Raw genomic sequence first — 25,138 nt, forward strand, 5'->3', positions numbered from 1 at the left:
CTTGTTCCCCCTGCTAAGAGAAAACGGTCCTTGCAGAAATAAGATGATAAAACCCACATAATCTCACTCCTTTATGATGTCTGCAAAGAAGGACTGTCACCACAAAACACCCCTATGATGACTGCAGACAAGATATATTACAATCAATATGTTCACTGAGAAAAGTAAATTTTGTTTAAAAACAAAAACAGGGACTTCCCTGGTGGTCCAGGGGCTAAGACTCCGAGCTCCCAAGGCAGGGGACCCGGGTTTGATCCCTGGGCAGGGAACCACATGCTGCAGCTAAGATGCAGCACTGCTACTAAGTCACTTCAGTCGTGTCCGACTCTGTGTGACCCCATAGACGGAAGCCCACCAGGCTTCCCCATCCCTGGGATTCTCCAGGCAAGAACACTGGAGTGGGTTGCCATTTCCTTCTCCAATGTGTGAAAGTGAAAAGTGAAAGTGAAGTCGCTCAGTCGTGTCCGACCCTTAGCAACCCCACGGACTACAGCCTACCAGGCTCCTCCATCCATGGGATTTTCTAGGCAATAGTACTGGAGTGGCTTGCCATTGCCTTCTCCGAAGATGCAGCACAGCCACATTAATTAATCAGAAACCCAGTCGCCTGGTTTGTAACTGTCCTTCCTCCCACCGCAGTCCTGTCAGGGGAAGCCACCATCTCCCCTCCACTTTTTTTAATACTTCAATTAAAAATATCAAGCATCTGCGTTTTCCCAAAACTGCTTCTTTCTAAGTTCCTACTGAAAAACTTCACCAACCGATTCCCAGGTGCCGCTGACGATGGGAGGAGGACTTGGCAAGTTACAGTCTGTTGTGAGCTGTCCTGATTGCCCGAGATGCGTCGTTTAAAAGATGACCACAAAACTGTAGGATCGGCTGGCCTTCAGTTCTGCATTCATTTCGGGAATTACAGGAAGGGAAAAAAATAAGACCTGCTTGGCCACTAACTTACAGATAAACATCAAGTACCAGAGATATTTTTGAATCTAACATTTAACCGCTTACAGGTTGCTTTTTCCTTTTCCTTTTTTAAAAAAAGTATTGACAACACGTTGACTAGCTTAAAAATAGAGGCTTAATTTTCTTTTCCTGGACCCGCCGGGTTGACTGGGTTGCGCCTGCTGCAAACCCAAAGCAGCCATTAGCGGCTCTCAGCTCGGTGGCACTGCCTCTGCCCGCACTGTGGGTAGCGATTTGCAATGCCCCCATTTCTATATTTAATCCTGGCTGACAGAGTGTGGGTGCCGGCCTCCTATATTAAGAAAACGGTAGTAAGTTCATCTTATTTTAACTAGCCCACCCTTTGGAAATTATAAGGGGAGTTATTTTAAGAGCCAGCTGAGCGACAGCCTCCTGAGACCGTCTGGCTTCTCCCTATCAGGTTTATTTTTTATTTTTATTTTTTAAATTAATCAATTTATTTTTTTGGCCACACTGCAACGTTTGTGGGATCTTAGTTCCTTGACCAGGGATTGATGCGGTACCCCCAACAGTGGAAACACAGAGTCCTAACCACTGGACAACCAGGGAAGTCCTCCCCACACTCCCCTGCCCCACCCTCCCCACTCCCAATTTCAAATGTACCCGCAGGTCTCTGACACCAAGGACAAAGAAATATTAACAAAGGAAGCTAATAAAGATTGTATTGGAGGGTTAATGCACAGTGTAGTGAAGAGGACTCGTTTCTAACGACAAAACGTCAAAGGGGGCATCTGGCGCCCACTTACCTCGACCATTGCAGACCCGGGGCCAGGGAGAAGGGCTGCCTGACCACGAGGCCAGGTGTCACTGTTCACATTCTGTATGAGGGAGCTGGAGAAGGTCAGTCAAGTGTGCTCACTGCTGCTTGAAAATCAATGCCTTCCCTGTTCTAATCAGGCAACAGGAGAAGCAGGGCAGGCAGATTTCCTGTTCCAAATGCCATGGAGAGCAGGGAACAAGGGCAGTGGTATACACAAGCCCCCCTCCCCGCTGACCCCTACCTGAGGGAGGTGGCCACCTTGCCAAAGTTCACACGAGACCCAGACTCATTCCCACGGATGTCAGTTTCCTCTCAGGTGTCTGGGCTGTGGTCTCAGGATGAGGCCCAACAGTGGAGAAGTCCCATTCCTGATGTGGAACGGGAAGGACACCGACAGAGCTGTGCCCTCAATGATCACGGCCAAAGAGAGAGCGAAAGCTGGCAACAGGCGACCAAAACCAAAAGTCCATTCGCAGAGAAGGACACGTTCAGGCCATACGGCTGACCAGGTTTCTCAAGCTAGATGCTCTGCATTTTGGTAAGAGGGGGGACTGGAGCCATCCCATGTCCAAGCCATGGGAGCAGCCTGCAGGAAGGTGTGGGCAGGAGGAAAGCTGTCATGGGTGGGCGTCGCTGCATCCTCTGAAAAGCAAGCAGGAGCCCCCTGGCCAGCCCAGGAGAAGCTGGTTCACAGCAGCTGGGGCGTCAGGGTTGTGACTAGACCCCAGCTCCCACCCTGTCATCTGATGAACAGGGAGCCTTAGCAGCAAAGGATGGTGTTTTCAGAAACAGAGATTCTTAGAAAGTGAGAACCGGAAGGCAGGAGGCTGTCGCCAAGGCGATCGTCAGCCGCATGATGGAGTATCGGGGGCCCAAAGCACCCTTCACCCCCTCATCTCTTGACCCTAGGAGACCAGAAGTTCCTCAAAAGGAGGAAGCACACCTTCTCGCCTCCTTGCTTCCTCCCCAGCCACGGATCTGATGCCCTGTCCACCACAAGGGAGGAGCTCCGATGAAACGAGGCCACGGAACCGAGAGGAGCATCTGGGCTGTGTCCTGTACTCTTCAGTAAAATCCAGTCCTCCCCCGGTGCACAGGACGCCTTTTCACAGCCACCCGGCAACACTCAGTAGAGGCTGTCTATGCAGGAGCCTCCCCCACAGACCCCACGCCTCGTCTCCCAGGGTTCCTTCACCTGGGCCCCTCTCTGCTGTGCATCCCACCTCCCTGGGGCTGGCGTGGCGGGTCCACATGGCAGGAAAGTGAGCTCAGCAAGCAGGCAAGTCACGGTATGGGCTCTTACAAGGGGTGGACAGGAAAGGCCTATTCTCTTATTCCAGAAACCCGAAGACAAAGACAGGCCTCCAGACAGCTGTCAATGGGGCCTAAGCAGGCCCAGCTCAATCTGCCTTCAGCTCTGAGTAGACCGGTCAGGGAACTCGAACCAGATGTGAGGCCATTTCCAAGGGAATATGTAGACCCGGAGGTGACAGTGGAAGTGGCAAGAACTCAGACTCTGCTGTTTGAAGTTGGAGCCCAGAGGACTGGCTGACAGGTGAGACAGAGCTTCTGAGACAGGCTGAGTCACAGAGGCCATAGGAATCCTGGCTCACAACCAGAAGGACGGTCTGGCCGCCACCACAGGGCTAAGGCTGGGAGGAACCCAGGAATCGTGTCTGACACTCCGTGCCAACCATCCCAGGCCTGAAGTGGCAGCTGGAATCAGGGGTGGGCTGGGGGCTGTATAGCTGGAGCCACCAGCCTAGGCTGGGATAGGGCCTGGGTCCCCGAAGTCAGCAGGAAAGGAAGACAGGCAGGAAGGCGGGACAGCACAAGGACTGCAGGCATGGCAGTGGCGGAAGAAGCAGGGGAAGGCGACCCTGGGCCTTGGGCAGGGGAAGCCAGATGAACCATGAGGGCCAGACTAGCCCACCAGCTTTGGCAGGAGGCTCCAGGGAGAACAAGAGAAGGACTGGGCCAGAGGGATGGAGGGCAGATGCTCCAAGGCGTGGAGTACCAGTGCCTGCTGGGTCAGGCAGATGGGGGGGGTGCGTTCCCTGCAGGAGCTCGGCCACAAAAGGGGCAATGAAGCACAGGGCAGAGCCTGTCCTCTGAGTGGGCCCAACCCAGCAGTTCTGAGGATGTGGGAGCCACCTGCTGGAGCTACCACCTGTGATTCTAACAGAGAAAAGCTGCTAATCGCTCAGGACACAGCCAGCTGGCACTGTCAACTCAAACCGTGTTTCCAAAAGATATCTTCCATTCACTCAGGACGTTCACTGAATTCCTTCTCCAAAAGCACTGTGGGAGCGAGGCCAGGCAGGGTAGGAAGATGGGGTGCCAGGAGGCAAGTGCCTGAGAAAACCACAGTCAGCACAGGAGGCAGGAAGCGGGGAGCTGTCCAGCCAGGACAAGAGAGGGTTTGGGGGAGAACGGACACAGGTATGTATATGGCTGGGATGTTCTGCTGTTCACCTGAAACTGTCACAGCATTGTTAATTGGCTATATCCAATATAAACTGCATTAAAAAGAGAGGAGGCATCGAGGTCATGGCAGTTGAAGCGGCAAAGATGCATCCGCCCGCGGAGGAGGGGTTCAGGACGCTCCAGGAAGACACGGGTGTGGGCCCGGGCGGGTGAATGGGGCCAGGTGGGAAGGCCAGGCTGGACCTCAAGGCAGGAGAGGAGAACAACGGGCACGTCAAGGGTGAGCGCACGGAGCCGAGAGCCGCAGGGCAGCAGGGCCCAGGCTGAGGGCCCCCACCTCCAGGGTCTTCCCTCTCTGATCTGCCCCCACGGCCAGACAGGTCTTAGAAAAGCCCAGCAGTCTCAGCTTCCTTTCATGTCAGGCCAGTTGTGGTGGCAACGCCCCTCTCAGGCTGGGAGACCCATGTGGAAAACAGTCAACAAAGGGCCAGTCAAGGCGAGTCCCCAGGAGAGAAATCACGGCAAAGGACATTCAGGAACCAACATGGAAGAAGGAGCGAGACCTTTAAGAAGATGAATCCGAGACAAAGGCACAAAACCACCCCCACTTTTCATCAGATATGAAAAAGTCATGTGTCATGATGGAGTTAAAAAACCATTGACAGAAAGCACGCTGCAGAAAACAAACAGATCTACAAACCAAAACAAAGAAAAGCAGTTTTTCTATTTCAGGCAAGCTTTTCTATAATTATTATTATTATTAATTTTGTATGCTGCTACCATCCTGAATTTTTAATTATTTGAGTTATTTTTATCACCGAATCTCCTGGGCTCTCCAGGTATGTTACTGTGCCATCTGCAAAACCAGAGAGCATTGCTTCTTTTCTGCCAGTTCTTGTGACTTTGGCTTTCTTTCCTGTTTTACTGTGGTGCCTAAAATCTCCAAAACAATGTTAACCTGCCTGACTCCTGACCTCAGGGGAAGATCCTCTGGGCTCCCCTCCAAATAAGATCTCGCATTAAGGCTTTTATCATGTTGGGGGAGTAAAATCAATTCCTACTCCGAGTGTTTTTATCAAGGATGGGGGTTTGGGTGAGTTTATGAAAAGGTCTTGAGTGTTGCAAGAACCTAAACACCCCACAGACAGCTGCCGGGTCACCCTTTCAGCCAACCATGGGGGAGGGGAGGGTGGAGGGGGAACGGCCTTTCCTGGGCCGAGATCCCAGAGCTTCCAAGTGGAGGACTCAGAAGGCAGAAGCCCAAAGCCTGGCTGGCGCTGCTGCACAGAGGCCCTGAAAGTCAGCACCCAGAGAAGCAGGTGCTTCTTTCAGGCCGCTTTCCCTCACAGCAAATAAGTGTCCTCCGCACCCTCCAGTTCACTTCCCACATCTTTTCTATTCCCTCGACTGGTTATCAGAGGCCCCATCCCTGCAGCCCATCCAATGGGAGTCCTGTATCCCATCGGTGATCTCCAGCCCTCCCCACTACATCTCATACCAGCCAGGTGCTGCCCAGGTCTGTACTGTGTGTGTTTTCTAAGTGGCAGAGTAGGAGTCAGTCCTCAAGCGAAGACTACCCAGTGTGTGCAAACCAAAGAAAACAGGGCAGGAGTTTCAAAACACATGTGCAGCATGGAGTTACCGAAAAAAAGTGAAATTAGCATCGATCTCACTTCAATATTTTCTCCTGTGATTGGCATCCACTGAATTACGTACAGTTTATGAAAGACTTTCATTCAAATTACTTAAACACCATTCTTGGTGATTGATAGTATTCTCTCTATAGGAAAATACAGTAAGATCACTGTGCTCAGTGTTTTCTGCATGATGTTTATTTTGCCTTCCCTCCTGGTGAGTTACGAGGCATTGGAAGAGAAGACTAGTTTTGGTAAAATTATGAGGCATGATTTGTAAATCGTGAGCACAAAATCCCTACTAAAATAGGCACTAAATATTATAAAGCCACTGTAAACACTTAACATGTATTTCAAAAAATGACTGTTTTAAATGCAGCCACACAGGCTCCATAAATGAGAACAAAATGTCATATATTTCTAGAAGATTCAAAAAATTCCCTTGCTGCCTGCATTTCATGAATGCCTCAAGCATGTGAGGAAAGATTGGACTGAAGATTATAAACTTACTGCCAAGGAGACAGTGATGGTAGAAATATCATATTCAGTAAACTTCCAAAATCTGGATGAAATAAGCAAAAATTCTAGCACAGAGTTTCGCAAATTTCAGGTAGAACAGAGCTCTATGAGGCTTCCCTGATGGCTCAGGGGTAAAGAATCTGCCTACAGTGCAGAAGACTAAAAAGACGTGGGTTCAATCCTTGGGTTGGGAAGATCCCCTGGAGAAGGGAATGGCAACCCACTCCAGTATTCTTGCCTGGAGAATCCCACGGACAGAGAAGCCTGGTGGGCTACAGTCCGTGGGGCTGTAAAAGAGTCAGACATGACTGAGCGACTGAGCACACTATACACCACGAGTCTCAAAGATAGTTCTCAGCAATTCCAGAAGCCTGGCTGTTGGACGTAGGGGCTAGTGAAGAACAGAAAGCTGCTGAGGCCACGGCAGCTCTCTAAGTAGAAAGACACCCTGACTGTCACAACATTCACGGGCCTTGAACGTACCCTTTGCTGTGAAGTACAGCTTCCCTTAGGTAGAACTCAGTTCATCAGATCTAAGGGCATTGTGGCCAGCGCTTAGTTCAAAGAGGAAAATTATCATGAAATTGGAAAAAGAAATACACAAAAAGAGGATTAGTTAAAAAAAAGAAACAAACTTGAAAAAACACATCTCAAATCAGGGCCCATTCCCTGATTCTGACAGGCCTAGGGCCTATCACCCCAAGCTTTCCAACCCAAGTCTGACCTGTGTCTCTTGTTTCCAGAACAAGTTTCTGCAAAGCATCTCTCTGACTCTGTGTGAAACCCCAGAGCCTACACAAAGAGTAAGACAGCCCTGCTCCAAAGGCAGCCCCTGGTAGAAGTATCAATGTAATGCATGGAGTGGCACTATTTGAATGGGGTTTTGAAGGGTGAATAGGAGTTTTCACAGTGGAGAATAAAGGAAAGCTTGGCATTCAAGGCAATTGGAAATGAAGAGTGCAAATGAATAGCATGTGCAAGTGCCCATCACACCTGGGGGATGAGGAATCACTTGTATGCCAAAAGGAGTAGTGCCCAGACTCCCACCACCCACACAACTTCTGCTAACTGCCATAATGCTTCCCGACTTTTCCCCTTATATTTTTTCTTTACATCGACCTTTTTTTTTTTTTAAGTTTACTTTAATGTCATCTGAGATGATTATCTCCATTACACTATGGATTATGACATACCATTTATATTTTCCTTAAATCACACAGAAAATAATCACACACTGTTAAATTAGAAAGCATCCCTCTGTGAGGCTGGAGCCAAGTCCTCTTTTGCGCCAGCTGTGGTCCCCAAGCTAGGAGCTCCAAGGCCTGTGCTGTCTGAATTGGAGTCTGATTAAAGGAAGAAACACAAGCAAACACCAGAGGCAAGACCACGCTGAATTAACCGTTCTCTCTTGGTGGGTCACACTGTCACTCCCTGGTGACCTCACTGTTCCCCCAAAGGCCCTGCCCTGACCCATGGGCAGTCATTAGACATCTTGTGGCTGTAAGCTCCCGGGGTTGTGTGTGACCCTCCGTTAGGACAGTTACCCATCTGACTTTCATTTACCAGTTTTAAAAACAGGCGCTGACAGTATTTCGGTAATTTATTACGCAACTTCTTAAAAGTTGAAATTCATACTTCATTAAACACAAGAGCCTAAACTGGGTCAGGTGGCAGCATGGCCTCCTAGGGGGATTAACGAGGAACCAGTGAGTGGGAAGGGACAACGAGGGTCACTTGTCCTTACCTCCGTGCACAAAGCCGTGCAGGGTGCAGTCGGAAGGCCCCACCAGGTGGATCAAGCTGGACTGACTGTAGCTGACCGTGTTCGGCTCTGAAATCATAAAGGAGAGAGATTAGGTCACGAGACTGATTGGTTTCTACAGCTGAAGGGCCCCACAGTGCGACACTGTCCTGACGTTCACATGGTCATTGCCATCACCCTGGGTGGGGTTTCTCTAAGGAACACTGGTCTCAAAACACTCCAGTCCATGGGGGGAAGGCTTGAGGATTAATTAGCCACTTGCATAGTGGGTCGTGACGTCATTTCCTGGGGACACCAGTGTCCCTAGTGAGGCCCTGCCCTGCCCCATGGGCAGCCACTGACCACCTCCACCTCTGGGCTATAAGCCCCCAGGATGGGTGTGGCCATCTGTTAGGACACAGTTACCCATCCAACTTTCATGCCCCATTATGTAAACATTTTAGCAATTTATTACACAGCTTCTTGAAAGTTGCGACTTCGTTAAACACAGCAATAGGTAGAGACTCCAGACCAGACAGAGACACCGCAAGTGTGGGACCCCAGACCCCACCCTGGACTCCAGCTGGCCCTCGGTGCCAACCCGGCCCAAGAGACGCAGCACCGGAAGAGGTGCTGGCTTTTCCTCCTGCGTCCCCCATGCATCTTCCCAGAGCACCAAGCCACCACCCCTCACCCATGTGGCATGGCTGCTGCTGAAAATCTCTAAGAGGCTGCACTTAAAAAAAAAAAAAAGATGAAATAAAGCCCCATCTCCAGAAAGTGACACCATCACTCAAAACACTGACTCTTCTGACAGGTGTGAGTAATTCAACAAAGGGGCTTCTGGGCAGACCCCCTGCCGTGACTGCTTCCGCCTTCCCAGACCGTTCTGGGAAGGATGGCTGATGCCCATCTGTTTCCTGCCCGGACAGCTGGTGCTCAGAGACGGTGGCCCCTTCCTGTCCCAGCAAGATGGAGCTGCCGAGGAAGCCAGGCTTCTGGGCCCCTGAATGGCTGAGACACCCTGCAGGTGAAGAAAGGTCCTTCCTGTGTTTGGACGTAGACAGAAAAGCCTGTGCAGGAGGTAACGGTGTTCAGGACCCAGGTTGGGTCACCCAGAGTCGACAGTTGCTTCTGAGACTCCGCCTGGTGCCCCTCCACGTGGGATCCCAGGACATGTGGTTGTCTGCGGGGGTCTTGAAGCAGGAAGATCTGCATTCCTGTGAGCCGGAGTTTTGAGGACTAACTTCCAAACTCAAGATGTTTGCTATTTGTTCTCAAGCCTCCCAGCTTAGAGAGATTTAGACTCAAGTTTCGAGCTCGTATGTGAAGTGCCATCTCCTCCAAGAGGGCCCTGCAGGAGGGACTCGACATCCTGGCTGGGAGGGCCCTCGGCTGCGGCAGAGGTCATTAAGGAGGCCATGAAGGGGCTCCAGCTTGGGAGGTGGGGAGGGCGCGGGGCTCTCATTGTTATCAGCAGTCAGCTTCTGTCTCTGGGGGTTCTGGCAACTGGCCTGCTCCCCCATGCCTACTCTCCGGGCTCCCTGTGTGATCAGCAGAAGCAGGAGCCAGCTGCCCTGGGAAGTCCTGGCACCAGCCTTGGGTGGACCCTCCACCTGGGACGTGTCTGAAGCCACAGCCTATCGCAGTGTCGGGAGCTGGTGAAGAATGCTCTACCGAGAGGCCAGGTCTAAGAACTCTACCCTCCAGCCCACCGACCTGGATGTGGACCCCTCGGGAGCAGGGCCACAAGGATGCTGTCTAAAACCAGACAACAGACGGCACGCACAGCTCCACGGCTCAGGGAGGGGGATTCAGGGCCCCCAGAGTCCCCGGGGACTGTGGTCAGTGCAGATGACCCCCAGGAGGAGATGCTTCCTCTCCCATCTGCCTCCCAAGCCCAGGGTCATCCAGAACAGTCTCAAGGAAACATCGTTGGACACACTACACTGGATGAGAAGGGAGTCCCTGAGAAGGCGTCCAGAACGCTGCCCTGCCCAGTTCCTAATTTCATTCCAAGTGGAGAAGAGCACCCAAAACCCTCTTTCTGCTCAGGAGATCATGGCCCCTGCTGGTCAGGTGCACCCATGGCCATGCCTACTGTGGCCTGGGGTGACTGGGTGGAGGGGCACAGCCTGAGGGCCACAGAGGATATCAGCTAAGTCCCTCTGCTACCACAGCCATCAGAGAAACATTCCAGGGCAGCACTAGCAGCCCACGACACCCCCGATCTTCAAGGACTGCCTCCCTTGGGCCTCTCTCTGCAAAGAACTAAAGGCTCCGAGAGCCACGCAGTACCCTGTGGTGCTTTCTCTGCTTTGTGTCCTGCTCATAAAAAACATCAAAGCAGCTATTTTACAGCATGAATGGAAATGAAAAGCCTCAAATTTGGCCCGCTCCCAGGAACTGCTCTGACCAGTTAAGAGGTCTGCGGGTGGACAATGACAGAAGATTTTTTTTTTTAATTTCAAACAATGGAAATAGCACACAAAAATCTTTGTCATGTCAACTATCTACTTATTCAAATGACAAGCCATTTGAAATAACTATAACCACCGAGTCAAAGAGATGCCCCCCAGTGTTCTGTAGTAATGTTTAAAATATCAATTAAGCTGTGTCTACTAATTCAGTGTTCTTGGAACCTGCGTTGATGTGCTTTTAACAAGTGAAAACACCAAACTTCTGACAGGAAAGAAAATGCACCCACACCCTCAAGTGTTCCATCCCTGGGCCATGAGCTGTAACTCTGGGAGTTCGGGGGGCTCCAGAGGCTGGTACTGTGCCGGGGGGGCCACAGTCACCTCCTGTCCCTGGTCATCCTCAGTGGCCCTTCCCCTGTTCTTTACGCCCTGTCTCTTAGGGGAACCAGAGAGAAATGTGAGATGGGTCTTCAAAGCTCGAGGGCAAGGCACAGACATACAGGGGTCATCTGTGATTGTGACCAGTGCTGCCCTAACAAACAGATGTGGGGCTGGACAGGATGGTGGTCACTGTCCTTGAGGGTGGCATGTACACATGGGACCAGGAGGGAAAACTGGGAAGGCCTGTCTCCTCGCTTGCTTCTTGGCTGGACCATACTTCCCAGCCCCCCAGGAGAGTGAGCAGAAGTGTCCCGACCCAGGGCCACCCATCAAGCCCCTGACAGACAGCCTCCCTGCTCCTTCCCCTTCCGAGATGCCAGGAGCTACCTGACACAGAGGTGGCACTATGAGGCCAAAGTCCCCACCTCCTGGAGGAGATTCCCCGGATTAGGACTTTACAGGGAATAAACCTCTAACGTTAGGCACTTGGATTTTAGAGTGTAAGCAGCTACCACGACCTTGACTAATGTGCCTCATCTTTGAACCTGCAATTTCAGAATGATGTCTAGAAACTGAGTGAGCTCCCCGGGCAGCCAGAGATAAGCACAGACCCCCATCCTTCGTGCCCATAGCAGGAACCTGAGGCACAGACAGGCTAAGTCCCCACGGAGCAGAGCTGGGGTCTAAGCCCAGGGGGTCCTTCTGCTCCCTCCTCCTCCCCAGCACAAGTGCGACTGGGAGTTGGGGTGACAAGGCCTGGCCAGACCCCAGGGAGAAGGCTCTCCCATCCAGGGCCAGCCCCCAGCGGGCAGGCACCAAGCACTCTCGTGGGTGGCTCAAAGTGGACTGGCCAGCAGGGGTGGTCAGGTACTGGCTGACCTCAGGGAGGCAGGGTCCAGGCCCAGCCCAAGAATGAGGGGATGGTCTGACTCATCAAGACCCCAGCTGGTGAACTTCCCTGGTGGTCCAGTGGATAAGAATCCGCCTGCCAATGCAGGGGACATGGGTTCACTCCCTGGTCCAGGAAGATTCCACATGCCACGGAACAACTAAGCTCGAGAGCCACAACTACTGAGACCGCATGTGCCAACTACTGAGCCTAGGCACCCTAGAGTCCATGCTCCGCAAGAGAAGCCATGCAGCGAGCAGCCTGAGCACCGCAAGGAAAAGCAGCCCCCGCTCACCGCAACTAGAGAAAGCCCCTGCACAGCAACAAAGACCCAGCACAACCAAAAAATAAATAAAAAAAGACCCCGGCTGTCTTAGCCGGGGACACTGGGGACAGCGGGGATCAGACTTCGAGGTGAACACTGCTTCAAACCCAAAGGCCAGGGAAGAGGCAGAGCTAATTCCGTCATAAATCCGAGAGCCCCCAGAATGGACGGTGGGTCACAAGACCAGACAGTCCCTACACAGTTAAGGCTGGACAACTAATGGTCATCAACTGAAGAGTCAAGGTAACTGTATTTCATCTTGTCAGATGGAGGAAACACAAGAAAAACTGGGCTTCTAAAAATACCCCAGACTCTCTGAAAAGACACCTGAAAGATGAACTTGGCCCCTTGCAGGGGTTGCTAGGCAACAGCCACAGAGATGAAATCTGATTCTGATTGCAAAAGTAACGGAGAGCTGCAGATCCAGGGGGACTTGCGGGTGGTGGGGTGGCAAGTCCAGGGTCAAGCCTGCCTCCCCAAGCTGGGGTAGGGGTCCTCCCACAGGGAGAGGCACAAGTGTTAGGAGACCCCAGTGCCGAGTGCACATGGGAGTGCTCAAAAACCCTGCAGAGAATGGATATGTGACTTCTTTAAGACGTGGTTAAAAGTCAGTCCCTATTGCCAAGAAAGATGCATTTTTATTAGGGCCAGAAAAGGCAAAACTAAAGAGCTTATAAAAATCTATCACAAAAGTTTGAGATTCGGAATGCCATCTTACAGTAATATCACTGGAGAGTAAGAGATCCTAAAAAATACTACGTATCAGATTTATAATCAGAGGGGCAAACAGAAAATAATCTCATGAGTGAAGGAGTTTAAACTGCTTGAAAACCCTGAGTAATTTTAGTTTCCCAGACAGTCAGTCAAAGGAGTAAGCCAGGATTAACCCCATGGCCCTCAAAGCCCGAGACTGCCTTCAGCCCCAGCTTCTGTCCCAGCACTGGCCAGCAATCGCCCCAGGAGGGGTGGATTCAGCCCTCAGAGGCCAGCCAGCGCCTCTTTCCAGCCCCTCTCTTTGCTGCTTTCGGGCTGACACTGCTGCTCCCCTTCTGTCTCTGACAGGGACACTGGTCACTGGATTTGGGGCATCTCAAGATCCTTAACTTGATTCCATCTGCAGAGGACCCCCTCCGGGAATCAGGTTGCGGTCACAGGGCCCAGGGACTGGGTGTGATCTGTGTCCTGCGGGGAGGGAGTTGCCATTCAACCTGCTCCAGCCTCTCTCCCAGGAACTCCCCCAACACCAAGTCTGTGTCTTTCTTTAGACATCACAACTCCCCCGTGTCCCTCTGTGCCTTTTCTGACCTGCCTGTTCACCTGCCCTCCTGAAAGCAGAGCCTAGGACTGAGGTCGCTGACTGCCTGTGGCACATGCCCAGAGCCTGGACACACTGGAGTCATCACGAGAGCCTCAATCTCTCCAGCCCCGGCCCCGGAGCTCACCGCACTCATTAGCAGGAAAGGGGCAGAGCCCAGGGCTCATGGAGCAGCAGCATCAAGTGAGGAAGGGGTGATCCGGGGCTGGTCCTCAGACAGCAGACAAGGGCCGGATCAGGAGCCACACCACCCACATGCAGGGCCCGTGACGTGCTGCTCTGGGATCCAGCATGGAACATGGACACTCACCCCGAGAGCCTGGCCAACACGGAGAGGAGAGGACACACAGCCCACACTCCACGCAGGAAGATGTGGTCAGGTGTGCGCAGAGGAGGGTGACATGAGATACCAGGTTGAACCCCCAAGGCCGAGCCCTGAATCTGTTCCATCAGGGACTCGGGGGACAGCCTCCCTTACCTTTTGGGAACCTGTGTCCCCTGCATTGGCAGGCAGATTCCTATTCACTGGGTCATCAAGGAAGTCAGCCATTCTGTCTTTTTTATGAGCTGGAAATCCCATCAAAAACGCACTCCAGGTAAACTAGAGGGACAAACTCTTCGTGGCCAGGTGTGCATCCCTCTACCCAGGCAGCAAGGTCCCTCCCCTTAAAGGGCCTCCCGGTCAGCGCTCCATGGCAGCAGATACACCGAGGCCTTCAGGCTTGTCCCCCAGCCCCATGGTCAGCTGTGCCACTTGGACAGGGCTTGCAAGCTGCAGGGTCAAAGGGACGGTGCCCCACAAGACAGCACCTGGGGACACACTGGCCCCAGCCAACGCTCATGAGCAGGCCTTGCCGCCTTGACCCTCAGACTGCAGCCCGGCTCTTACCTGGGTTCAGGACGGGCTGGACGATGTCCCCGTTGCGCCACTTGGTCTCCATGCGTTCCAGCTTCTGGGCCTCGTAGCGCTTGCGGCCCTCTTCCTCCTGTTCCTGCCGGGAGTACTGCAGGGTGGGGCCGGGGTGGGAGAATGGGAGAGGGTCAGGCCTGGCCCCCAAGTCACCTCCCGTGTGCCCCGCCTTCCTGAAACTGGAACTATCTCTTCTTTCTCTGACAATACACACTCGATATAAATAATGAAGACACAGAGGAGGGGGAAATATCACAGAGACCTCCCTGGGCAAGAGAGCCGGGTCAGATGTTTGAGTGACGTCCTCCCTGGAACTGCTTTTCAGCCCATGTGTATAAAAGGTTCTGCCGTGCTGTACGTGAAGCTCAAAAGTCACAGCCTTCCCTCCTGTCATGTATCATCCTGCCATAATTTATGTGATGGATCCATAATATCTGGACACTTAGTCTGCTCCCAGTTTTTCACAATTAAGACATCACACTGATAATCTCAGCCACTTTTCATGTTATATATAGCTGCCCCAGTCCTCCCTAGACACAGAACTAGAGAGTTGGGGAGCCTCAGAAAGGCTGCCCCCAAGACCAGGAAAGGAGAGGGCAGGTCCCTGTGTGCCCCAGACACTGGGTAGCCTCACTCCGTTGACTCCCAGTCACTCAAGCAGGCTGATGGTGTATAAGGAACACGCACCAAAGCTCTCCTGATGGATCATGGGTATTCTTTTTTTTTTTTTTTTTGATCATGGGTATTCTGATCCAAGAAGTTAAATAAAAACATGAAAATAAAACGTGGCATAATGGAGAATGTTGGGTCCTCTGGTGCCCACTGCCCTAGGTCCCAGTGCAGGCAACACCCTCTGTCCCGGGATCCATCGGGGAGGTCTGGGGTCCTCAGGGCCTCCCTGCTGACCCCTGCCTGGTCACTCTCCTGACGGGCTCTGACCTCTGCCCTTCCATCCATTCCACTTGCATCTTCCGCTCAGCCCACAGAGAAGCAGCTGGACTCGGGGCCCTGCGTGCTCCCTCTGACCCAGCAATTTCAGACCTTCTTTCAAAAGCTGGTTTTAAATATCTTGTTTTTCTTGCAAGTGGCTCAGCTGCAAAACCAACCAAGTCTGAACACATTCAATGGCTTCGTTACCATCATCTTGGGCTTGAGAGTCCGTCTCTGAAGGAGGCTTTGAAGGGAGTGGGGTGGTATGTCCAAAAGAAACAAAGCATGGTGGGTGCTGAGGGCGCCAAGGAACCCCGAGCCTCTCCCTCCACAAACAGATGATTCCTCATGTCAGCGAGGCCTCCAAGAGCAGAGACTGTGCTGCGCCTTTCTAGGAAAGCTGAAGGACAACCTACGTGTCCTCAAGAAATACCTCTAAAGAGATTTTTTAAAAAGAGCCAACCTCCCCAGTCTAATAAATCCTCGTGTCCAGCAGGGTCACGAGACCTCTGCACTCACGTGGGGGCTGACAGGGGCCCCGGCTCTGACACCAGCCACGAGGACCAAGAAAACGTAGCCTCTTCACAAACGCCTCCTGCTGACTTGAAATCTGGGGACAACATGATAGCATGCGCTCGATGGGCTGACACCCAACTCATCCACAAGGGCTCATCAGACTCAGCTGACCCGAAGCAGAAGACTGCCCAAACATCCACGGCAACAGTCTGAGTGAGCCTTTTGACTCAAGCTCACGATGACACACCAATAAAACCAGAGTCCACTCTCCAGTGCTCCCCCAGCCTCTCAGGGGCTACAGCTGTCCCCAAGCCACCAGAGCTCTCTTGATTCATCACAGGGTCACCGAGGTCCCTGGTTGCTGGGGGACGAGGTGGAGCATAGTGACAAAGTCCTCACTGAGTGACACCGCAGGGGACAGCTGGGCTTCCCCAGGAAGAGGCACTCATGTGGTCGATCCACGCACACACATGTATGTGTGACAGCAGTGTGTGTGCACGGGTGCATGTACGCTCTGTGAGACATCTATGTACATGTACATGTGGGGTGCATGTATGATCATACCTGCACATGTGAGACATGTGAGATACACACACAGAAGCAGAGAAACATATGTACTCAGTAAATAACTACTATCAGCGCGGGGCCAGCCAGAGGAGGCTAGCAAGACCTAGCAGGCCTGATGGTCAAGCTCCCAGCACCTGAGTGGCCGTGCCCCTGGGAGTCAGAGCCAGGCTTTCCAGGACTCAGATGGGCTGTGCCCCAGAAAACAGCAGACCTATATGTGGAGTCAAGCGAAGGCTTGTATGTGGGCCTAGCTCGTGTTGGGGGGGAAGAAAACGCAAATAAATATTAGCAATGGCTGCAGCTGTAAGCCACACAGCTTCTCCCATCTGGAGCTCTCTCTGCACCCAGTGGAACGCTTCCAACACCTCCTGCAACATAGGCAGAGTTGATATTTATGTCTCATCAAACCCGGCTAAACAAAGGGAATGGGAAAGCGACCGGGGGCCCACGCCAGGATGTGGGAGGGAGAGCGGGGGACAAGAGGGCTGACATGCAGAGCTGCCCTGTCCCCGTAAGGAGGGGGACAGGAGCCAGCTGCCCTGTCCTCGTAAGAAGGGGGACAGAAGCCAGCAGAGCCCGATGCTGCTTGCCCCTCCCCTGCTGGCTAAAAACCCACCAGCTCTCAGCACCCAGGCCCACCCCTCTCCCGGCCTCCAGGAGCCAGAAGGAAGCAAAAGCTGATGTCCCTGGCCCAGGAATCTTCCTTCAGCAGCAACCCCTGAAGACGTATCACGTGGCTACTGAAGCCAGAGATAAGGCCTGCTGGAGACTTCTAAAACTGTGCAGCATCTGAAAATTAAATCTAAAAGTTAAATAATGGTGTTTGAGTGTTTACATGAGATGTGGCTAATTTAACATCAAGTGCTTAACGGGAAAGAGGAAAGTGAGGATAAGCACACTCGTACTTTCTAAAGAGACAGTCACTGAGCCTCAGACTCACACCTGCTTCGTGGGTCCTAAAACCCCTCAGTCAGCGCTGCTTGAAAGTGACAAAATGGTCAGCAGCAGAGAGAGCAGCTCCAGGAAGACTGTGGTGGGTGGGGGTGGGGTTAGGGGGTACAGACAGGGAGGGAGAGAGAGGTGGGCTGGACTGAAGGCCAGTGTTCCGGCTTCAACAGCAGCCTGTCAGAATTCCTGTCCACCTGGGACTTAGCATGTGCCCTTTCTGGGAACTAGAGTCTGTGCATGAATAATCAGTTAAGACACGTGCCTGCGCACGCACACACACACACACACACAGAGACACATGGAAAGGCAGACACACACACACACACACACACACACACACACAGAGACACACGGAAAGGCAGACACACACACACACACACACATGGAAAGGCAGACACACACACACACACACACACACACGGAAAGGCAGACACACACACACACACACACACGGAAAGGCAGACGCAGACACACACACACACACACACACACACACACACACACGGAAAGGCAGCCAGGTGAAGGCAGACACACACACACACACACACACACACGGAAAGGCAGACACACACACACACACACACACACACGGAAAGGCAGCCAGGTGACCACATAGGCAGAGGCTGGAGGGAACTAGATGACACGGGAAGGATCACCCCCAGCTCAGAGCCTCTGGCAGGAGCGCAGCCCAGCCAGCACTGTGATTCTGCACTTCCAGCCTCAGAACTGGGAGAATGAACTGCGGTTCGAGCCCCCAGGCGGTGTCACAGGGGCTCCTGGGAAACTCAAACAGATGGGACATGTGGGAATCTGGCCCCGAGCACCTGCCCTCTCCTCACATGTGGAGGGACAGGCAGCCCGGAGCTGCGGACACCACCACCCTGCCCTCACGGTACCAAACCCAGGACCACCAACCGGATGCAAACCAAGGTCTGAGCACCCTTCCCAGTCCATGCGGAGAGAACGCCTGTCACCAGGAATGCTGTTTCATTAAGGGCAGCTGGAGCCCAGAAGCTGAGTGGCCCTCCGCCCACTCCCCAGGGCCTTGACTGGGTAGGCAGCGTGTTGGTCAGACATGAGCTATGGGCTGGGAGCGCCATCCCCCCTCAAGGTGCCAGGGAGCAAGCCCCCACTGCCCTAGGCCTATGGGCGGTGGGGGGACACGACAGAGAGTGGGAAGGGCCTGTGGTGGGGGGGCAAGGAGGAGCAGACTAGGGAGTGCTCCTCCGTGAGTGCGATGCAGTTCCTAACTGCCTGGGTCCCCACTTTACTGTTTCTTAGAAGTTTCTTCTTTGGACATCTCGGCCACAGAAGAAAGCTCCCTGCAGGGGCAGACACGGCTAAGCCAGTCCCAGGCCTCTCTGAGAACAGCCCGTCCTTGCAGGGGTGAGAGCAGAGCACCCAGGCTCAAGGGAGAGCGGGCCACAGATGTCCTCAGAACATCCAGGGAAGGGGGAACCACAGGAGGAGGGCTGGGGCACTGTGAGGGGAGGAGTTAAACCCCTCTATCAGCCTAATCTCCCCCTCGGAATGCCTGCCCCCCGCGCCTGCCTGCAGTGGGGCACCTGGGCATGAACATGACAAAGTCTCTTCATGACGTGTCTGTCCAGAGAAAAACCCAAAAGAGAGAAACCAAGGAAGGAAGTGGACACAGCGGGAGAGAGAGCAGGGCTGAAACAGAGATGTCTCAGCCTGTCTCCCCAGGACTGGCCACCCTAGGACTGTGGTCTCCCCTCGACTGGCCACCTGCACAGTCCTGTTGCCCATCTTGCCTCTGACCAGGGCCCTCCAAGGGGGGTCTGGTATCTGCAGGGCCCAGGCGAGCCACTCTGGCCTTCTCTGCATGAAGGGACATCCCTCCCCCTACGCCTCCCACTCTCCTAAGACTTGGCCCCCCACCCCCTGCCTGGGAAAAGTGGGCAGAGTCTCCTTACCACAACCGGAGGCACCTCCAGGACCTTGTCCACATTCTTCAGCGACAGGGGCACGTACCACAGGGTGGCCTTATTGGTCAGCTTTTTGGTACCTTCAAAGAAGAAAGACATGTAAGGAATGGCCTGGGAGCCAGCAGGGTGGCAGGCAGGGCCAACGCCACCTCTGGCCCCCACCCCCAGGCCTCCTTCAGCCTCGAGGTGCAAGTGTGAGCACAGACTTGGGGGAAGCGTGGGCCCCAGCTGGGGAGCCCCCGCCCCAGCATGCTGCCCCACACTGAGGCTGCTGGGAAGACTTCAGATCTTCTGGTCTAAGCTGGGTGGCCCGCCGGCTTTCTAGGAATTTCTAACTCAGAAGGCCCACATCTGGAGGGCGCCAACTCCAGGCAGGCCTCCAAGGAGCCTCCAGAGGGAGAGGGAGGGAAGGGCTGGGGTGGGGGGAGCGGGCAGATTGGCCTCGGTCTCCTCCCAGGGAAAAGCAGGACAAAGCCAGGCTGGGCCCCATCTCCACCGAGAGATCCCGGCTGACGGATCTCATGGGAGAAGGCCCCGCTGAGGAACTGGACATCACGACACACAGAACAGGAACGTTCTCTGAGGGACCCATCCACTGGCCTAAAGGCCACTGAGAAGAGCTCTGGGTGGGCAGGAGGCAGTTCGTGGACGTGAGGCTGAGGGTCGTGGAGGCGGGGCCATGGGGCACAGCCAGAGTACAGCCCACCCCCCACCAGGCCCCCCTTCCCGGTGGGGGGAGGCCACACCAGGCACAGCTGGGGGGACTCAGCCTCACTCCAGATGCTCCCAAGTGGGGGCTGAGACAGTGCTGTGGGCTGCTGGCTTCGGCTCTGGGCTGAATGGCAAGAAACAGAACCCTCTCTGGGCACTGAGTCTGGCCTCAGGGCAGAGTGGGGCTCCCAGGGCAGGAGGCCTGTCCAGGCTGAACATCACGGGTCACAAGAGCCCAGAGATCCCTGGGTCCACACCCCTCACTTGTACAGGAGGAGACTGAAGCCCAGAGAAGTCAAGGGGCTTGCCTAGGCTCACACAGCAGCTCGACACCTCCCAGACCCCATAATTTCAGGGAAGTATTAATGTTTGCGAGGATGCCTGTTAAAAGTTGCCTCTTTGATGTGGAAGATTCCACGTAGCAGAGAACAGGAGAACTTCAGGACAGAGAGTAAATAGAGTAGCCAGCCTGGGGGCCTGGCCCTAAATGCCTCCAACCAGTTCCTCTGACCTGCCCTCTGAAGGCAAACCTGGGACTTCCATTTCCTCCCTTAAAGTAGACCAAAGGTCCAGGCCAAGCCCCAGAGGGTTGGTAAGAAAGAGGGCAAGGCCCACCAGGACGTTTCCACAGCACCACCAGGACCACAGGCAAACAACATGGAAAAATATCTTCACTGCTCTGTGATGGAGAGTGATTCTGACAACCTGCTCTGGGGAGTAAAGATTTCCTGTCCGACTCAGCTAGAGCCGGCCTGATGGCCCGTTTCCATGGAAACGCTGAGTGGCCCTCCTCCAAACCCAAACGAACACCCTGGAACAAAGGAGGCAAAACAACTGTGCTTTCGAACTGTGCTTTCTCTATCATTCAATAAAACTACCAAAAGACAATGGCAGTACTGAAAACATCTATTCTGAAATTCTAAGGCTCCCAGCCATTTTCTGGAACGCTTTGTGGCAATCACATCCCAGTGAGCTTAATATTTTGACAGTTGCCAAAGATGAATGAGCAAAGGTTTGCTGGTTGTCTGCCTGGGCGCGTGCTCACCCGGCTGCCTCTTGAAGGCGGCGCGGCCCTGAGTGAGGGGGACACACAGAATGGGGGCCCTGTCTCCAGGGGCTGTGAAATACAGAGACAGCACGTGAGCAGCCTCTTGGCTCAGCCTTGTCGCCTGTTTGTCCGCCCAGCCTGGTCTCCCCACCTAGCCGTGTTCAAAGCCCCTCTGGGCAGCCCTGTTCTGGACCAGGCAGTCACACAGCCTGCCGTCACATCCCAGTGGACACTCAGGCAGAGACCTTGAGACACAGGGTTCCAGGACAAGAGAGATTCACACAGACCCAAACATGGAAAGACGGAGAGAGGATGACAGAGATACAGACATGGTGCCAAGACCCAGAGAGGGGACCTGGATGTGAGATCAAGGAAGGAGGAGGGCGCCCGGACCTGCAGCAGGGGCTCATGGGCAAAGTGGGCAAGGCAACCAAGCTGTGGAGAGAAGACGCAGCCCCAGGGCTCCAAGCGTCCACATCCACCCCGTGATCCGGCCTCGGGTATCTCCCTCGGCCTCAGCCCTCCCCCGTGTCAAAAGGCTGGGCAGCGCTGGCCAGCCCCTCCTCCGCTGGGCCTCTGTCCCCTTCACATGCCCGCAGCCTGCCCGCTGTTTCGGGAGGCTGTGCTCCTCACTGCCACTTCTATCCTCAGGGCAGCTTAGACTCTGTGTGCCCACCCTTCAGGGCCAGGGCAGCTGGGGACACTGTGTGTGGGGGGGAGGGCGCACGTGGAGAGTATCCTGACCACAAAGCAGGGGGTTTCGAGTGGCTAGCACGGGCACTGGGTGAGCACTGCCCACTCCTGCCCACAGAGGGAGGGTCCCGCAAAGAAAGAAGACAGTGGGGGGAGTACTTCCTTCTAGACAGCGCTCCCTGCTGGCTTCCTCTCAGCACAAGAGAGACTCATCCACTCCTTCCTTCATTTATTTATCAGTGACTGAGTCCCTGTCCATCATGAGCCAACAGAAGCTGCAGGGGCAGGGGACATGCCCACTCTCCTCAGACATCGGCAGTCCAGCGCCACCCTCCTCAGCCTCCCTCTGCAGACACCCAGGCTGGTCAATAGGCAGTCGGCAGCATCACCCTGATTGTGACAACCAAGTGTGTCCCCTTGAGAACCACCTCTGGTGGGAGGAGCTGAGATCTCAAGATCCCTGCCACATGGCAGAGGTGAGCTCCAGTCTGAAAGCCCAAGAGGCCCCCTGCCCCCTGCCTCTCGTGCCCACTCAGTGTGATGCCATTCTGTTCACTGGCTTCCTCCCTGGCCGAAACCTCTGATGTGCAGAGATGGGGCCTGGATGACGGGAATCTGTAAAGCAGGCCCCCATCCTGTTTTGAGACACCAGAAAATTGCGATGAAAAAACCAGCACTGCTGAAAACACTATCAACTAAGTGTGAATTTCAAGAGAAGCAGAGAGTGCAGCCAGCCATTTCCTCCCTTGGGTCCTGAGCAGGGAGGCTCCACTCCCATCTCGGGCCAGGAGAGCAGGACTGGGTCACTGTGGTGGGGGTGGGCGTGGGGGAGGCTGGTGGGGGGATGGGAGGAAGCTTCTCCGGGTGGGCTGTGAGCCCATGTGGGAAGTCAGGACCAGAAGACCCCTTTCTGTGCCACAGCCTGAGGCCAGCATCCAAGGCCTCTTTGATGCTGGAGCTGCCCTGAACACAGACCAGGACATGGGGCACAAGCGAGCTGACCGCTCCCCCGCCCCAGGCTCTGCCTCAGCTGCACCATTCACTATGAGGTGGCTGGACCTGCTGCGGTCATCGGAATGTTCTAGAGCGCCTGGCCTGTGTAGGGGAGAAGCCTGGAGCCCCATGAAGATCTCTGAGCACAGCACTCTGCAGGAAGCCACGGCTAAGGACAGTGTATTGGAGGAGGGGCAAGGACCCAGGCAGCTCCCTCCTCCAGAGCCGGCAGGGCCTCTCCTCTGGGTGGGGCGGGGTTGGGGGGAGGCAGGGGCTGGGATGAGGAGTGGGGCAGTGAGGGCACCAAGGGGGCTGCCTGCCTCATGAGCATCTCGGTTATAAAAAGCAGCTACTGAATGGGAGCCACACTCCCCTGCAGCGCCCAGTGTGGGGAGGAAAAGGGGTTTCCATGGTTACCACTCTGAGGAAGAGAATATTCAAATCAAACCCCAGTCAAAGGTTCACCCAGTGAGCACCAGCCCACGGCCTGGCTTGCAGGGGCCACCGGGGAGCAGAGCCAAGGGCCCAGCCAGCGTGCTCCAAGGAGCAGTGAGGGGCTGGGGGAGGGGGAACTGGGGGCACATTAGCAGGGCTGGAGGGTCGCTGATGCCCTCCCAGCCCACTGCCACCCCTCTGCCCAGACCAGCTGGCTGCCAGCCCCTACCCCAGGAAGGCAGAGGGAGGAGGGCCGCACACCGGGCTCGTTGCCTAACTACGCCAGTGCCCCGGTTTCCCATCTGCAGAGAGAGGATGCAGATGTCGCTGCCCACAGGTGGAGGTGGGAACGCAGGGAGGTCATCACAGACAGTGTCAGGATGAGCCAGGAGCCAGGACCACTGCGCCTGCCCCAGGGTCCCCGTTGCTGCACGCGGACGTTACCTGTGAGGATGTTCTCGGACATCACATTCACCTGTACCTCGACTGAGTGCTTGGAGGTATAGGTGATCTCTGCGCTGACATGCGCCACCTCACCAATGCACATGGGTGACAGGAAGTCCGTGCGCTCCACCCGGGCCAGCGCAGCCACGCAGCGCTCCTGCAAAGACCAGAGGCGGGTCAGTCATCCCAAGGCCCCATCCTGGACATGGTCTCCTAAAACGACCTTTGGTTTTTTCCCCCATGGTTACAGTAAAGCAAGTCATGGGACTTCCCTGGCAGTCCAGGGGTTAGGACTCCACGCTTCCACTGCAGGGGGCATGGGTTCAATCCCCTGGTCAGGGAACTAGGACTTCCCATGCTGTGTGGCATGACCAAAGAAACAAAAGTTTTTCTAAATAAAGAATAAAGTAGAGCAAGTTACTGTCAGCACACACTCCTAAATGCAAAACCAGGAGATGAAGCACTGCCTGCGGGGGCAACAGGGCAAAGCTGTTGATACAGGTGATCCTGGGTGGTGGGCTTCCAAGCAACTTCTCTTTCCTGACTTGTCTACAAAGGATACATATTACTCGCATAATAGAACGTGAAAAAAGGCATACATACTCATTATGGAAAACTTGGGAAGCACAGAAAAGTAGACAGAGCAGGGAAAATTCACCCCTCCCATAGAAAGACAACCACACCTTCTACTTTGGGATCTTTCTTTCCAGGTTTTTTGTCCCAAGAATACGGGTTTTACTGGTTCAATTGTCTGCCTGGCTCCTCGCTTTGCAGTTTGAGGCATACGGTTGACACTCATAGTCATGCATAATTGTCACTTATACTCACCTACAGTTGTCATATATACTCTCACCTAGCTGTGTATATGCTAAACATCCACTTTCATGATCTGCTTTTTTCACTCAACGGGAAGAAAAAGAACCTGCCCATGTTATGACAAGCTCTTAGCAATCACATCTCTTTTTTGAAAATGTTCTTTATCCTTGAAATATACAACTCATTTTCATGACTCAAAAGGAAGAAGAAGGCTTACGTCCCCAGCCACGAGGGGAACCCTTGGGAGCTCACGCTTCATGAAAATGAGGGACTCACTTCCTCCTTCCTTTTCTCAATACTTTCTACGGTTGCCATTTCGCAATACTCCACTGCAAGGGTATTTTTTTAATGGCCAAACAGAATATTCTTCTGTTGTTAGATTTGGGTCAACCTCAATTGTTTCTTATTATGAATAACCCTGTGAGGAGCTGTCTTTTGTTTAAATCATTTTCGGTCCTGGGGATGGTTTACTGTGCAGAAGCAAACAAACACCTCACCAAGTGTTCCCACAGTGCTTCTCAACAGGGCAGAATGCTTGCCTGGCCCCAGTACCTCTCCACACCATCACTGAAAATGAGGTGTTTTTTGTTTTTTTGGCCTCATAGTTCAGTGTACAGTTTGTGGGATCTTAGTTCCTCAAGGCCCTTGGCAATGAAAGCAAGGAGTCTCAGGACTTCCCTGGTGGTCTTGTGGCTGAGACTCCGAGCTCTCAACACAGAGGGCCTGAGTTTAATCCCTGGTCAGGCAACTAGATTTCACATGTTGCAACTAAGAGTTCATATGCCA

At 53.8% G+C, this 25,138-nt stretch overlaps 1 protein-coding gene across 4 annotated transcripts in view; it reads right to left on the reverse strand.

Moving 5' to 3' along the window:
* Nucleotides 1-25,138, reverse strand: part of ACOT7 (acyl-CoA thioesterase 7) — a 109,048-nt gene that overhangs the window by 25,740 nt on the left and 58,170 nt on the right. For all 4 annotated transcript variants that reach the window (XM_055419436.2, XM_088845421.1, XM_088845420.1 and 1 more), the window contains 4 exons: nt 23,537-23,693; nt 19,201-19,292; nt 14,285-14,399; nt 8,069-8,155 (listed from right to left, as the gene is read on the reverse strand). In XM_055419436.2, coding sequence (XP_055275411.2) covers nt 8,069-8,155; nt 14,285-14,399; nt 19,201-19,292; nt 23,537-23,693 — 451 coding nt within the window. The remainder of the gene's footprint in view (nt 1-8,068; nt 8,156-14,284; nt 14,400-19,200; nt 19,293-23,536; nt 23,694-25,138) is intronic.

Source organism: Moschus berezovskii, chromosome 17 (genome assembly GCF_049115385.1).
Source record: "Moschus berezovskii isolate FMDL1 chromosome 17, NW_MosBer_1.0, whole genome shotgun sequence".
Classification (NCBI taxonomy): domain Eukaryota; kingdom Metazoa; phylum Chordata; class Mammalia; order Artiodactyla; family Moschidae; genus Moschus; species Moschus berezovskii.